The 16,447-nt window shown below is 42.1% G+C and overlaps 1 protein-coding gene across 2 annotated transcripts in view; it reads right to left on the reverse strand.

The window, feature by feature from the left end:
- Positions 1-209: 209 nt before the first annotated feature.
- The window catches only part of LOC127941944 (microtubule-associated serine/threonine-protein kinase 1), a 35,267-nt gene continuing 19,029 nt past the window's right edge, over positions 210-16,447 (reverse strand). For both annotated transcript variants that reach the window (XM_052537441.1, XM_052537437.1), the window contains exons 6-27: positions 13,663-13,823; positions 13,480-13,555; positions 12,870-13,079; positions 12,660-12,761; positions 11,835-11,967; positions 11,682-11,749; positions 11,468-11,544; positions 9,601-9,809; positions 9,027-9,165; positions 8,517-8,649; positions 8,003-8,168; positions 7,808-7,909; positions 7,612-7,734; positions 7,438-7,547; positions 7,196-7,350; positions 6,865-7,097; positions 6,548-6,760; positions 5,743-5,972; positions 5,532-5,654; positions 5,324-5,460; positions 5,040-5,227; positions 210-3,087 (exon numbers count right to left, since the gene is read on the reverse strand). In XM_052537441.1, the coding sequence (XP_052393401.1) occupies positions 1,571-3,087; positions 5,040-5,227; positions 5,324-5,460; positions 5,532-5,654; positions 5,743-5,972; positions 6,548-6,760; positions 6,865-7,097; positions 7,196-7,350; positions 7,438-7,547; positions 7,612-7,734; positions 7,808-7,909; positions 8,003-8,168; positions 8,517-8,649; positions 9,027-9,165; positions 9,601-9,809; positions 11,468-11,544; positions 11,682-11,749; positions 11,835-11,967; positions 12,660-12,761; positions 12,870-13,079; positions 13,480-13,555; positions 13,663-13,823 (4,605 nt within the window). In that variant the 3' untranslated portion in view covers positions 210-1,570. The remainder of the gene's footprint in view (positions 3,088-5,039; positions 5,228-5,323; positions 5,461-5,531; positions 5,655-5,742; positions 5,973-6,547; positions 6,761-6,864; positions 7,098-7,195; positions 7,351-7,437; positions 7,548-7,611; positions 7,735-7,807; positions 7,910-8,002; positions 8,169-8,516; positions 8,650-9,026; positions 9,166-9,600; positions 9,810-11,467; positions 11,545-11,681; positions 11,750-11,834; positions 11,968-12,659; positions 12,762-12,869; positions 13,080-13,479; positions 13,556-13,662; positions 13,824-16,447) is intronic.

Consider the following 16,447-nt stretch of genomic DNA (forward strand, 5'->3'; position numbering starts at 1 on the left):
ATTTTCACTGCAAACATAAAAATTAATTTGCTTATATGTACAGTTTTAAACTTTGGTGTGCACATCATTTGTCAAAAATCCTGCTATAACAAATCAATATTTATATTATGTTTATAATAATTTTTTATATTATTATGATGTTTATATAATCTATCAAGTATTTACTGTATGTATAAACACACGCAAAAAGGACAGACAACATAAAACAGTCATCTTATTCATTATTATAGCACTTTATTATTGATATTTTTTAAATTGCATTAGTTTATAACATTGCCTGAGGTGAGAAATCATTAAAAAAAAAAAAAAAAAATTAATAAACAATGATATAAGAAGTGAAATGTACAAAAATAATTCACCGGTAAAATCAGTTTGAGAAAGATTAATACAAAAGCAGCACAGTTTTAAATAATAAAAAAGGGCAAAAAATATTCAAAAAACATTGTAAACAAATAAATAAATACAAAGAGTTAAAGATGTAACAAAGACTTAAATCAAAGTACATTCTGTAAAACTGCTTGTACTTGTTGCTTGAGTAATGGTGTCTAATCTAAACACACTGAAACAATCTATCCTACATACACACACACACTTCACAGCACAAATCCCCCCCCCAAAAAAAATTGTTTTAAAAAACAAAAAGAAAATTGGGTAAAGTGTAAAATCCTCTTTTGGCAGAAGACAGTCAATCAAGGATCGGCTGATCGGCTGATTTGGAAGAAAATCAATGCGTTATCATGGCACCAATCACTCCTAAGACAATGCTAGATTCACTACACAGAGTCTCCAAAGGACATTCACACAAACGTCGGTAAAAAGGCAGCGAAGTAGCTATTTGACTACAGACTTTAGTCAGGGTGGATTATTTATGGAGATTAAACAATATTGCAATCCATTAAGAAAGTAAATATGTATGATGATTTCATGTTGACTTTTCCTGGGCATTTCCAGTGCAAATGTAATTAAGACAACACAAACAAGCACTTATACATATGGTTCTGTACCTGTGCAACCATAATTTCCCTTTTCCACCAGTTGAACCCTCTTAAACCTCTACTTAGGCATTCTGTAGCACTACTGAGGTACTGGACCGAGATTTACTGGACGTTTAGATCTATGGTTTCAGTCACTAGGTAAATACTTAAATACATTTCTAAATCTTCCAAACTGAGTGGTTGATATCATGGTGAATGACAGGTCATGCCCTCTACAGACCAGGCAGGAAGGATTGGATGTGCAGTGTTAACTAGCATTAGATATTGGTTTAATTTTACATATCTAATTCTTTTGACTCTTCTATTAGTAAATGTACATGTACTGTAACATGCATCTAGAGAGATCTACTGGTTTGTTTTGCTGTACATCCACATATGATGGTGCATATATTCTGACAGCATATGCACATACAAACATATTTGACAATGGCCATTTTAAAGCACCTTTCTTTTATTTTTTGTGTGTTATATCTTGGATTGATGGATGTAGAGTCTTTTGAACTCCCTGCATTTGGACAAATACTGGGAACGCATCCCATTTAGTTCCAAACTGAATGATGTTCCTATTAAGAATATTAGTAATGCTTGGAAGAACTCTTCGATGCCTTTTCAGGCTTTGACGATCCAGGACTGGGACAGGTTCCCGTTAACCCACAGCAACTCCCAGACGAGACCTCAGACTTTCCCAATGTGGTGGCTCGTTTGTCCTCGTTGGCTTTGGTGCTGTCCTTGGCCTTGCCTCCATCCTGAGAGCCCAACTTCATAGGACCAAGCACAGTTTTAGCCACACTGGTGAGCTGCGTTACGAAGCTCGACCTGTCGCCAGGAGTTACAGCACGTGATTTGCAAGGCATTCGGGCAGTTGGAGATGGAGAGGCTGGGGACACTTCGGCTGCTTCCAGGATACATCTATCCTCTTGAGGGCCTCTGGTTGACCCCAATGGGATTTGAATCCATTCTTTAATGGTTTTGGACTGGGCAGGAACTGTTTCTGAGACTTTTGTTGCATCAACAAAACTAGGTGTAGTCCCGGCAATGTTTAGAGGTCCTTTACCCAATTTGCTTGGCTCTGGAGCCATTGTCTGCACAGTTTTCTCCTTCACTGGGATATTTCTCATGTCCTTTCCATTTTTCAGCCCTTTAATAACATCAGTTTGAAGGCTATGGGGTTTAAGTCCCTGTGCTTCAGAGCTCTGGACAACTGGCATCTGCTCAAGGATCTTGGGACCAGAGACAATTGCATTAAGAAATTCTTGCTTTCCCACATCCCTGGCTGCTTCCTTCCCTTTCGAGACAACTGAGTCGTGAGAAGACTCAGACTTGGAGCCCACTTTCTCCTTCTGAGGTGGCTCGCCAGTCTGAGTTGATATAGGATCCAAGATGGGTGCTATTGGTTGGGATTTTGACACAGTCCTTAAAACTTCACAGCTGTGCTGCTTCGCTTTCTCCTCAGACTCTTGTTCTGCCAATGAGTCCTGCATCCCAAGCTGCCTCACCGGACTCATCGTGAACTGGGTGGACACGTGTGTCGGCATTTGGTCGGGTGGAGCACCAGGCATATTCTCACCCTCAATCTCCATCAGGCTCTGGAGGGCATGTTCACAGTGGAACAACTCCCGGCGGTAATCAGTATGCACAACTTCCAAACCATGCTTCCTCGTGGACACCCCTTGCCCTCCTTTTCTGTCTGAGCCCACGGAAGACAAGGAGGATGGAAATGAAGGTGGAGGGGGTGGGCCAAGCTTCTCAGCTGACTGCACCGGTTGAAGGAGAGGCGAACGGGGTGGTTCTGCGCTCTTGGGCCGGGGTCGTGTGATTGGAGGAGAGGTGTGGAGCTTGGCGGGGAAGGCCTGTGTGGTGTTGGAGCTGCCGACAGTGTGTCTGGCAATGGATGGCGGGGAAGACGAAGTAGGGGACAGCGTGTGAGCCAGCGGAGACAGAGGAATGTTCCCGACGGATTTGCAGCGAGCAGAACGGTACTGCCGGTGGGTTTTGGGTGAGAGACCATAAAGAGAGCTTGGCCGTATGTGCTGAGATGTTGCAGGCAAGTTAGGCATGCTGGATGCTGGAGAACTGCTCTGAGACGACGTGTCTGAGAGGACAAGGACAGAACAGCTCAGAACCTCAAAGAAACTTGATAAGGGCACACAATCAGTCAAAACACCCAGAACCCAATACCAAAGGCTAATTAAGTTATAAGAAAAGAAGCACCACGTATTACAGAAATATCATCTTCAGTAAGTCAAATGTTTGTCAAATACACACTGTGCGACAGCAAGTTTTAATTTAACACCAATTTTACGTGACAAAATTCTCCTTTTCTTCTGTAGGAAGGAGTTATTTTGTGACCAGACATCTGTGCATGTTTAATGTTATTTAGATTGTTTGTCTCCCTAAATCATACTCTTGTGTTATCTCATGTTGAATGTATATAAACAGAGATACTTCTAGCCACAAACTTGATCTTCAGAGATATTAGATTCTCCAAGAGGCACATAATGAGTGATATTCACATTCATTTTTCGCTTTCTCTGCACTGTTGCAAGGTGTGCTAATATACCCAGTCACAAACATTAAACACTAACTCTCTCACCACCTTAAGTACTGTCACTGTGTGTGTGTGTGTGTATATATATATATATATATATATATATATATATATATATATATATATATATATACACACACACACACACACACACACACATACATACATATATACTAGGGCTGCACGATGTGTCGTTTAAGCATCGATATCGAATGTACGAATCCACGATAGTCACATCGCAGGATGTGCGATGTAGGCTGTCGTAGTTGATCCGTTTCAGCTTCGTGGCGTGTCCGTTTTTAATTCGGCTCCCATGTTAAAAGGTTAGAGCTTGCAGACTGCCTGCGTGAGAAATAGAACCGATGCCTATTTTTCACGTGACACGCAAGCGTGCTGGAAGCATTTCAAGGCAAAATAGAATAGGAAAATATGTTTATATGTCATTTTGTACACACAGATACATATTAATTCATGACACTTAGATGTTTGAAAGTCTATAGGTTGACATATATTCAGATATAAATGTTATTTAAAAATAGAAATTAATAATTATCGATTTTCAAATATTGCACCTCTCACTGGCCTGAGAAGCCCCTTTCACACTGCACGTCAGACCCGCAATATTTCCGGAACATTGCCGGGTCGCCTTCTGTGTGAAAGCAACCACGTCCCGGGATTGATTACCGCATTGAACCCGGGTCGAGGACCTAGTAACATTGCGGGGTTCGACCCGGGACGAGCGCTGTGTGAACACAAGCCAGATCTAATTCCGTGTCGAAGTGATGACGCACGTTATCGCACGACTCTTTTACCGGCTGTTTTGAAAGAAGATCAACGTTCGCGACCAAAACATATGTGCAAACTGTAATGAAGCAGAGATCAGTTAGTTCTTCACTTTCCGCACTGACGCCGAGATCGTTTGCTTGCTTCAGTGAAAGTATAACGTGCCAAGCGTTGTCGACTCGTACATTACACGTCACGCGCTGATGTCACGTGTCTTTACGGGATCTTCAAGGGTTGTGTGTGAAAGCACGCACATATACCGGCTCATCACTGACAGTGTGAAAGGGGCTATAGAAAGAGCACGCGCTAGAAAGAAAGAGAGAGAGAGAGAGAGAGAGAGAGAGAGAGAGCCCCGGCCGCACGCTCAATATCTTCAAACAACACGAGCGCTGTCTTGCTCTCTCTCCCTGGCGCATATTAATCAATTGACACGATGGTGTTGATGTTTAAATCATTTAAAATGAGAATGTAAGTGTGCTCACCCCATTTTTGTTTGTAAGAAAAAAAATATTTCATATCGGAGAAAAATAAAATATCGCAATGTAATTTTTTCCCAATATCGTGCAGCCCTAATACACACACACACACACACACACACACACACACATATATATATATATATATATATATATATATATATATATATACACACACATATATACATATACATACATATATATATATAATCATAAAGCAGTGAGATGAGCTCTGACCGAGGAAGATGGAGTCTGGAGGAGAGCGGTACTTCTGCGTGGTAGACCGAGGTATCCAGTTGTGTTTCGGCGTTCCAGGTAGACTGTCTCCCAATGACAGTGAGCGATTCAGAGAAGACAGACTACGACTGGTGTGAAGCAGGTCTGACTGTTTTGTGATCTTTTGCAAGAGAGAGCTGTGCTTCTTACTACAGACAGACAGAGGGAGAGCAGCAAATTGAATAAAGCAGTTATTGTATATAAATGTGGTGTACATTTAAGTAAATATATTTGCTCTTTCTGACCTCTCTTGTCCATCTTTTGTGGCTGACTTCTTCTTTCGTCTGGCCATCTTGGCCTTGCAGCTCAGCTTCCTGGCCGGTCCGATTTTTATGGATGTGTTTTCCAAAGGAGTGGTTGTCACTGTCACTTTACTTCCACTCTGAAAATTGAATGCACCATGTTAAATTTATTGATTAATATCTCTATAATGTGTGTTCGTGATGCCCATACCTTCAGAATGAGCTCCACCACCTCTGTGTGCACCAATCCATGCACAGACTCCCCGTTCACATGAGTGATGAGGTCACCAGCACAAAGCCCCGCCTCCTGGGCCGGCCCACCACAAGCTACATGCTGTGATTGGACGAAAGTAAAGGCAATCATCACATGTAACACATTCTTTAGCTATAAATGAGAAGAACGTTCCAGAATGTGTCCGTACCCAGACCATGTGATGTACACTGTAGACGTTACTGTCGCCCATGTAGACTCTGATGGCACGCAAGGTGAAGCCGTACTTCTTTCCAGAGCGATGGATGGTGATTGGTGAGCGCAGGACATTGACTGTAGGTGAGTAGTCACGAGTCGGAGACGACTCACGAGATGAGGGATTGGAGAAGATGGAGTGAGGAGATAAGGGACTGCCTAGTGTTGATGTACCATGCTGCTCAACTATGAAACCAAACATCATAATTTTACAAAAGCTCAAGTCAATGCTATGTATATTGAAATGCTTGACTACAAATAATTATTCAGTTAATGTACAAAGGTGTAACGTTGAGAGTACTTTTTATGCGATTTTGTAGGTGGTTGACATTTTAATAAAAAAAAAAAAAACGTAATTAAACAAAAGCAGGGGAAAAAAATTAATGCAAATATTTTTATTTATTTCTTTTACAAAATTTGTGCATGGAACGGTTTACATAAGAATAGTGTTACAAACGATTTACACATAAATCTGCATGTTTCATAAATGAGACCCACAAAAAGGCTCAATATAAAAAATGTTTTATACATTGAACAAAATTTAAATTACGATTTTAAAGAATGTGTACATAAATACCAAAAAAGAAAATGTTTATTTTTTACAATCAAAATATTTTATTCATATTGTATTGGTAGTTGACATTCATAATGTTTGTACACTATAGTGTATGAAAAGTATTGTTACGATTTGCATTTCATTTTGTATTTTTATTTTTGGTCGTTAACAATAATAATAATGAAATAGTTGTCTGTGGCCTCACCTCCAGGTATGATGACAGTCAGGGTCGTGGCAGAGGTCGACTTCATGACTTTGGTTCCTGAGTGAGTTGCGGTACGTTTCTCACTGTCGGTCGGTATCTGATGATGCCGCGCTCTTCGTAAGATGAGGTCACTTCCGATGCGAGGCCCAAACGAGTCTGGTATGAGCAGAGGAGCTGTGACAGCGGAGGCATCGGCAGGCCGCAGGAGTTTATCTGATACACAGGAAGAAACAAAAATTCATATGAATATGAGACAAAACTCAGTGATTAAACAGCCGGTAGCACAACAGTAGAACGTATTACTAAACGAAAATCACCTCCAGGATGTCCCACTGATGCCGTAGAGCTGGACTCCACCAGTCCAGAGCTGGCTCCCTCTAGGGCCAAGCCCCTGGTTTTGATGGGTGTTTGGCACGTGTGCACATCCCCGTCTCCCTCGAGCTGAGAAGCGAAGCGGTGTGTGTCCATCAGTGCTGAGAAACTCTGGCGAGCGCTGGGAGGACTGAAGTCTGATTCAGTGAAGGACGACTCTGAACAAGACAAACGCTTCCTACAGAGACAGCCAGACAAACAGAAGGGTTTACTGAAGATTATGAGTCTCCATAATCAGAATTAAGAGATTATATTGTTGCCTTCGGTCTTTCTTACATCTCAGGGGATCCGGTTCTCCCAGTCCTTCCTTGGAGTGTCAGGCTGCCTAGACTTTCTCTCTTACTGCGATCTTCTCCGTGAGCTTTGGGCTCTCGGCGGGTCACCACAGGTTTGTGCTCCAGCTGGGACAGATGCTCCATGCTGCTGTACACCTGTGATTCAGATGCACTAGACATTACCCATAATCCTCTGTGTTGTGTAAACGGCAGAATCATTTTCATGAGACCGAGAGGTCTAACCTTGCAGAAGTGTGGCGAACAAGAGGAGAAGCAGTGAATCTCTGCTGGCTCATTGACAATGGTGTCGTCCTCATCATACGACTGATTGTGATGATATCGCTCTGATCGTGCTAAAAACAAAACTGATGAGTTACTCACTAATGCACAAACACACACTATCTGTCAATCACTCACTGTCAAAGTAGCTGGTGTCCTCCTCAGACTCCAGATGAGGAATGAACTCTGCTTTCTGTCGGAGCAAACTGCTCCAGTCCAGATCCCAGAAGAACGAATGCTGCTTCACCTCGAACGCTCCACCTGCGCACAAACACATGACTTCAGTCAGCACGTGCAGAATGTTTGGCTCTACTAAAACAACGTGTGATGTCACCTGTGCCCAGTCTGAGCAGCGGGTTGGTCTGCAGGAGAGATGAGATCAGGTGCTGTGCATCAGCGGGCAGGGCGTCATCATCACTGGGCCACACGATGTCTTCTACACACATGCATATTTGACAACTTTTTTATTTGGATTCATGAGAAGTAAAAATATCTGATGTTTTTTTTTCTCATGTAGGTGTGTCTTTACCTGTGATCACCTGACCAAATAACTCCTCTGTTGTGTCGCCGAAGAACGGCACGCAGCCCACCAGAAACTGGTAGAGGATGATGCCCATGGCCCACCAGTCCACGGGCTTGCCATAGCCCTGCCGCAGGATCACCTCCGGGGCGATGTACTCTGGGGTGCCGCAAACCTGGTCAAAGAACGACAGTCAGGCCCTTAACATGACTCCATCTGTGACACTTTATCATCACCTCGGGTTTGTAGTTTCCGGTGCATTGCACTGCAGTTGCTGAGGTGATTGGAAAAGTTCTTAGAATGTTGCAATGCCGTTCCAGGTGTTTGGAATCATTTTTAGAATGTTGCTTTGCAGTTGCTATGGTGTTGCTTCATCAACACTTCATCAGTAACACTTGATCATATGCTTGAATGTGTTAATTACATTTGTTATGATAGAAATAACTAAATTAAATAGGCACACAATGAAATTAAAACTGTCTTTTTTGTGGCTTTTAGGCCATGGCTATGTACTATCTGGTACCTGTTTATCCAGGAACTCCCTGGTGTCCTTCTCGATGTGTCCCTCGTACAGGTTTGTGGTGAGACTCATGAGACCCATTTTAGACAAACCGAAATCAGTGAGTTTAATGTGACCCAATGACGTGATCAGCAGACTGACGGAGAGAGAGAGAGAGATACAGACAGAAAAAGATGATGTGAGACAGTCTTTACAGTAACACACTCAAGCTGAGTGGCACTTCTGACATTTGTTTAATTATAAAACACAATCTGTCCAAATTAAACCATATCATTAATCTCACACAGGAAGTGCTGGATTGTGTTGCCTTGTACACTGCATTTCATTGCCTTGTAACTTACATGTGCAATGAAAATAAAGTTGAATCTAATCTAATGTCATTGCACAAAAGATGGCAAATGAATCCCAGCAATCATTTGATTGAATGCACATGGTCATTTAGTAAATGACATGCTTCCTGCTATCATCATGAAATATAATTCAGAAATATTTTAAATGTTATTGGTGGATTACTTGTCAGGTTTGAGATCTCGGTGCACGATTCCATAGTGGTGGATGTATTCGAGAGCCAGCACGGTTTCGGCAAAGTACATGCGTGCCATTTCCACAGGTAACGCTCCAATATTCTTCAGCAGTGCCGCACAGTCACCTCCTGAAACAAAACACACGGACGAGTTGTCTTTTGTTTCTCATATGACAACCTCATTTGAAATCTCCTGCTTCTCAGATGTTTCTCCTGAGAAACAGACTCAAGTACTTGCACACGTCTCCTCAAATGTTTCAGAAGAGATCTCAAACTGTGCTCAGATTTGCTTGAGATCCCCTACACAAACTCAAACTTTTCTCTTTAAATAATCGGAGCTGCTTTCCACATTCATTTTACAGCCCTGTACCAGGGTTGAGCAACTCCGGTCCTGGAGGGCCACTGTCCCGTAGAGTTTAGCTCCAACCCTAATCAAACACATCTGCCTCCAGGACCGAAGTCACACATTTCTGACCTAGACTCTCGGACCTAGAGAAATATCCGAGACCTCAAAGTCAATAAAGCTTTAAAAGCGCAATAAAACTGTGTGTGTGTATGTCTCACCCTCCACGTACTCCATGACCATGCACAGGTGTCGTCTAGTCTCGAAGGAGCAGAACATGCTGACCACGAACGGGTTCTCAGCGAAGGTCAGGATGTCTCGCTCCACAAATGCCTGCTGGATCTGGTTTCTCAGAATCAGGTTCTGTTTGTTGATTTTCTTCATAGCGAAGCGCTCCCGCGTCTCCAGATGGCGGACCAGATATACCGCGCTAAAAACACAGCGGCTTCTGTCAGTGTGTGTCAACTTCTCTGTGTGTTTGGTTATTTAGTAGATGCGTTTGTAACCACAGTGACGGTAAAGACATTTATAATGTTACAATAGCTTTCAGTTACAAATAAATGCTGTTCCATTAAACTTTCTATCCTCATCTACAAACCTGATTCCAAAAAAGTTGGGACACTTTACAAATTGTGAGTAAAAAAGGAATGGAATAATTTGCAAATCTCCTAAACTTATATTTTATTCACAATAGAATACAGAAAACACATCAAATGTTGAAAGTGAGACATTTTGAAATGTCATGCCAAATATTGGCTCATTTTGGATTTCATGAGAGCTACACATTCCAAAAAAGTTGGGACAGGTAGCAATAAGAGGCCGATAAAGTTAAATGTACATATAAGGAACAGCTGGAGGACCAATTTGCAACTTATTAGGTCAATTGGGAACATGATTGGGTATAAAAAGCGCCTCTCAGAGTGGCAGTGTCTCTCAGAAGTCAAGATGGGCAGAGGATCACCAATTCCCTAAATGCTGCGGTGAAAAATAAGGGTCGTAAGGGTCAAAGATGGAAAACCGTACTGGATGCCCGTGATCTTCGCCCCCCTTAGACGACACTGCATCACATACAGGAATGTTACTGTAATAGAAATCATGACATGGGCTCAGGAATACTTCCAGAAAACATTGTTGGTGAACTGGCCATTGCCAGCTAAAACTCTATAGGTCAAAAAAGTAGTCATATCTAAACATGATCGGACTGTGGACTGTGGACTGTGGCAAAGTGGAAAACTGTTATGTGGTCAGACGAATCAAAACTTGAAGTTCTTTTTGTAAAACTGGGACGCCATGTCATCCGGCCTAAAGAGGACAAGGACAACCCAAGTTGTTATCAGCGCTCAGTTCAGAAGCCTGCATCTCTGATGGTATGGGGTTGCATGTGTGTGTGTGGCATGGGCAGCTTACACATCTGGAAAGGCACCATCAAAGCTGAAAGGTATATCCAAGTTTTAGAACAACATATGCTCCCATCCAGATGTCGTCTCTTTCAGGGAAGACCTTGCATCTTCCAACATGACAATGCCAGACCACATACTGCATCAATTACAGCATCATGGCTGCGTAGAAGAAGGATCAGGGTACTGAAATGGCCAGCCTGCAGTCCAGATCTTTCACCCATAGAAAACATTTGGTGCATCATAAAGAGGAAGATGTGACAAAGAAGACCTAAAACAGTTGAGCAACTAGAGGCCTGTATAAGACAAGAATGGGACAACATTCCTATTCCTAAACTTGAGCAACTTGTCTCCTCAGTCCCCAGACGTTTGCAGACTGTTATAAAAAGAAGAGGGGATGCCACACAGTGGTAAACATGGCCTTGTCCCAACTTTTTTTTAGATGTGTCGATGCCATGAAATTTAAAATCATCTTTTTTTTTTCCTTAGAATGATACATTTTCTCAGTTTAAACATTTGATATGTCATTTATGTTGTATTCTGAATAAACTATTGAAATTTGAAACTTCCACATCATTGCATTCTATTTTTATTCACAATTTGTACAAAGTGTCCCAACTTTTTTGGAATCGGGTTTGTAGATATTGAAGCAAACGTGGGGTGTGTTTGTGTGTGTGTGTGTGTGGTTTACCCATAGGCTCCATTGCTGATCAGTTTTATAGTCTGGAAATCTGCCTCTCCAGGTGGCTTCATGGGTTTAATTTTTCCCTGGAAAAGAGAAAAATCCACTCAGCTCTCACACAGGATGGCATTATCATCTTCTAACAGACGCTTTACTAATCCTTTTCAGATTTCCTGGGGCTGTGTGTGTGTGTGTGTGTGTGTGTGTGTGTGTGTGTTCAAACCTCTGCAGAGTCATCTGTCTCCGGCGTGACGGGCCCCTCGCAGTCGTAATGCTCTCGACTGACCATCTCTGAAACACAGACGTGACAGTCGCTCAGTGATCAGCAGTACTGGGATCAGTGTTGTGTGATTGTTGTGTGACTGTGGTCACTCACCCTCCAGAGGGTCTCTGGTCAGACCCAGCTGACTGATGATGTATCGTGGGATGTCGGTCTTCATCAGGTGTCCTTCTTTAGCGTGATCTTCAGCCGCCTCCAGCAGATGATAGAACTCTTCAGGGTTAAACTCCTGCACAGCGGGTCAGAGCGAAATCTGTTAGGGTTGCTATTCACGCCAAGGCATTTTTTTGTTTTTAGAATGTTGCTATCCGGCTGCTGAGGAGTTTGGGACTGATTTCAGGGTCTCTGAAGTGTTAGGAATAGTTTTCTCTATGTTGCTACAAGCTCCTTCACTCTGAAATAAGTCATAAATGCCGTGCAAGTTCAGTTGGGTTTAAGGTGCAGGTGGCATTATTGTTTGGTTGAGGATAAGCTCTAGGGTTCAGTTTCTGAGACAGTCCAAAACTAAAGCCGAATTAAACTGAACATTTTGTAATTTTCTGGAGTACAAGAACACATTCTCCAGGGTTCTACAAGAAGCTCATTTTGGGGTCATCTCTGTTTAACGGAATAATGAACGGTTCATGTGGTTTAATCCTGGATCAGCACAGAATCATTTCCAAATGAGTTTTACCAGGAAGTGAATCACAGAAGGTGAATGATAACAGCAACACTCTCACAGCTCCCAATCTAAATGCTAATGCAGCCACAGGTTCAACTTGCTCTCGCTCTTTTGTGTGTTTTGCAGTGCTTCCAGTTTAAAGTACTTTTCTGAAGGTTTGGAAAGCGTCAGCCTTGTGTTGTTGGTGTCCAGCGGGGTTTGCAGCATCATGTTATCTGATGAATGGATGAAAGAACAAGCAAAAGGAAGCATTTTCTCACCAAACACTCCAAAAGTCGAGCAGGTCGAGACATGATGAAGAGGAGTTTCTTCACCAGCTCGGTGATGAAGGTCAACTCTGAACTCTCTGACCGCTTATAAGCCTGAGAGACACAGACAGAGAGAAACAAGCGAAACAATATGTTATTATTTCTGCACATTACAGTCAAGAGATGGCAGGTTTGGTGAGATCTCTGTTGTGATGAACTCACATCATCCAGAAGTTTCTCCAGGTTCTCCTGCAGTTCGAAGAAGTAGACGGACGTGATGAGATCCTCCTTAGATTTGGCCAGGCAGTCTCTGGACAGTTCGATGATCTGGTGGTGAATGAAGCTCAGGACTCCGTCGGCCAGCGGCAGAACGCTCTCGGGACAATACGAGTGGATGAAATCACACAACCGTCCCTCCATCTGCGCCGTGGCCTGACAGGAACAAATACAGAGACTATTTCTGAAGATAAACCTAAAGATACATATTCTAGAAATAATAGCATAACTATAATAGATCATTTAAATATCTATTAGAATTATGTTTATAATTATGCATTTAAATTTAAATAATAGATAATTTAGCATTATCTAGGATTAATAAATAACTAACTACAGCAATGTTAATAAACGAAACCTCATTGTAAAGTGTTGCCAAAGACAATTATAGAAATTATAACATTTAGAAATTGCAATATTAATACATGCTTCTATGAATATAATTCTAGCTTCTGTTCAACATGTTTGTGTGTTCACAGAGCTTCAGAGAAGACACTTGTGAAGGTGGATAAGTGTGAGAAACAGGTAGACGGATGCTGAGGTGTGTGTGTGTTACCTTAGGGAAACGTTCCCTGTAAACATGATTCATCATGATGATCTCATTGTCGTAGCAGCATTGAGAGCGACCCGGACTGAACAGATGACAGAGAAAGAGAGAGAGAGAGATAAACACGACTACTGCAACACACACATTCTTTAGCATTAGTGTGTGTGTGTGTGTGTGTGTGTGTTGGCAGACCTCAGGCTGCGTGAGCGGGGTCTTATGTGGGGTGAACAGCGCCCCCCGTCCTCATCAGTGATGCTCTCTCTGCTGTCGAAGTGTTTGGACAGGAAGTGCAGCTCATCCATGGTGGGTTGAGACGGCAGCTGGTGCAGACGCTCCTGAGACGAGTTGGAGGACTGCAGATGAACACACAGACTCACATCTCAATAAACTGTGAAATTATGGGATTCAGAGCTGAAAATGCCCTACCTAACTTAAAATCGCAACAATTCCTTATTCAATGTGTGACACACATCATTTTGGTGGCTTTGGAAAGAAGAGTTGATAATGCTCAAAAATATTAAAAGTTATAGACACTGAAATGCCTTCTATTATTTCAAATCTGAAGAAGATACCATGAAAAATTATATTCTGTTATATATATATATATTTATTAGTGGTGGGCCGTTATCGGCGTTAACGTGCTGCGTTAACGCGAGACTCTTAACAGGCGATAAAAAAAATATCGACGTTAAACTATTCTCAAAGTTGGGTTGGGAGCTGGGTCTTGGCAAGCTATGATGACTTTCACCTTGAGATTTCCTGTAACCGACTCGCTGAGGCCAGCCTAAAAAGATGCTCAGGACAGTTGACGGGCCACTGATGCGCATCGTCACGAAAAGCTTATCTTTTTCACATGTTTTTACGCCTTACCGCTTGTCGATTTAAACATTAAAGCATCCAAACAAGACACGGAAAAGCTGAATGGAGTAGCTGGTTACTGGTGTTCGGTGCGCACGAGAGAGAGAGAGAGAGAGAGCGAGAGAGAAAGATGCGTATCACAGCGACACTGAACCGAGCTCTCTTCTGCGAAGAGAAAGGCGTCTCAAAACACTTGAACATCGAATTTGCTTATTTTTGCTCTTGTGCCGACAAATACATACAAAATATGTCAAAATATCCACCTTGGAAATTATGCTAGAAAAACTGTCAGTTATTTCTCAAGTGAAAGTAAACAGTTGAGGAAAAAAATGGGATGTGTATTATATTGGATGCGTTCATCTTCTCTTAAAGGGACCGCGCCTAATTTAGCTACTGGGTGCTGTAATGTTAATACAAGAAAATTAAAGAAAATCACTCACTGCTCTTGACTGAATTACTTTGTAGTTTTAACAGTCAAACCAAAAATTATTCAGACACCAGGTATAATTTTTGATATATATAGCAAAACTGTAATAATGTAAGAAATGTTGAAGGTGTCTGAATACATGTAGGTTTGATTGTATCTTTCATTTCAGACTATCCAGTGCTATTTTACATTTAATTATTTGGTTTCTGTACCTTGACACCTACAAACTTAAAAAAAACGTAAACATTGGTGTGAAACAGGTGTACGGTTGTTTGCACCTTGTGCAATGTGGAATTAGTTTACAGCTTTTTCAAGCACTTTGTGATGCATTTTGGAAACAGGAGATGAGCCCCTTTTCTAATGCACCACCTAGCTTGATAAACCCCTTCTCAAAGACTTACTGTTTGTCAATTTTATTTGGATAACACATATTGTGAATGCCTTCGTCAGAATTCGAATGAGCCATTTTAATCTAGATTAATTTCGAGATCACAGTGAGATAAATATAGGGATGGGTACCGAAACCCGGTATTAAACTGGCCCCGGGGCTAAATTATGAAAGACCGTAGTATCAGTAAGATCTGACGGTACCGGTTCTGCTTTTGGTACTGGAGGGGGAAAAATTTATGTACTATGTATTTTTTTGCTTAATAATGTTATCGTGCACATTTTATCTCACCAAACATTTCTAATGTGCGATCACACCCACACACAACAAGAACGAGCGCAGCGCGCGCACAGACATAACAGTATGAAAACTCCTGCTTAGTAATAAAGAGTGACGATGGCGAAGAGATTTGCTTAATGATGTTATCGTGCACATTTTATCTTACCAAACATTTCTAATTTGCGATATTATTAAGACGTTTGTCTGTGAGATCTAAGAGATTTCTCATGCGCGCAGCGGAGGCTGTCTGTCAGTCACACCCACACACAACAAGAACGAGCACGGCGCACACACACGCGAATGGGCTGTTCACATATCTCGTCTTTTGCGCGCTCAAGTTTGTTATTTCAAATGCAGGTGCGTGGTATGCGCGCTCATAATGGAAGCGACGCGCAAGCGGTCGGACGAGCTCATTTTTTTCCAGGCGTGTCCGCACCGCATCGAGTTAAAAACATCTCAACTTTTCAGAATGCCGCAAGCGCACCGCAGGTCATGTAACTTCCTCACCTTTTCCGTAACAACGTTGAAGCTCAGCCAAGATGAAGGAACCGCTGATAGCTGTATGTGGATTTTTTAATTAATTTAGTAGCAGTGCTACTGCAAGCAGTTTTTAGTGCTGCAAATCCATTTATCCTTTGCTGAAATTTCCGTGTCTTCATGGAGAGAGCAGGTCATGGTTGCATAGCAATGGCAGACTCCTCAGGAGCGCAAGTGCCCGAAGGCTTTGGGTAAAAAAATCAGAAAGCAGCGTGCGGCACGCCTAGCGTTTTCCATGCATTTTTAGATGCGATATGCAAACGGTACAGTACAAAAACTCCTGCTTAATACAAAGAGTGACGATGGCGGAGACAGCAAAACGTTCCAAAGTGTGGTTATACTTCACTAGAGTGGTTGTCATAAGATGCAGTGGTTGTCAAAAGTGCAACAAAATGTTTGCATGTAAGGGCTGAAACACAAGCAATCTGTCAAAAGTGGATTATGTGCAGACAGAGAAATGCAAAGTTTTGACTGCCTAACACAACACA

This window comes from Carassius gibelio, chromosome A3 (genome assembly GCF_023724105.1).
Source record: "Carassius gibelio isolate Cgi1373 ecotype wild population from Czech Republic chromosome A3, carGib1.2-hapl.c, whole genome shotgun sequence".
In the NCBI taxonomy this organism is placed as follows: domain Eukaryota; kingdom Metazoa; phylum Chordata; class Actinopteri; order Cypriniformes; family Cyprinidae; genus Carassius; species Carassius gibelio.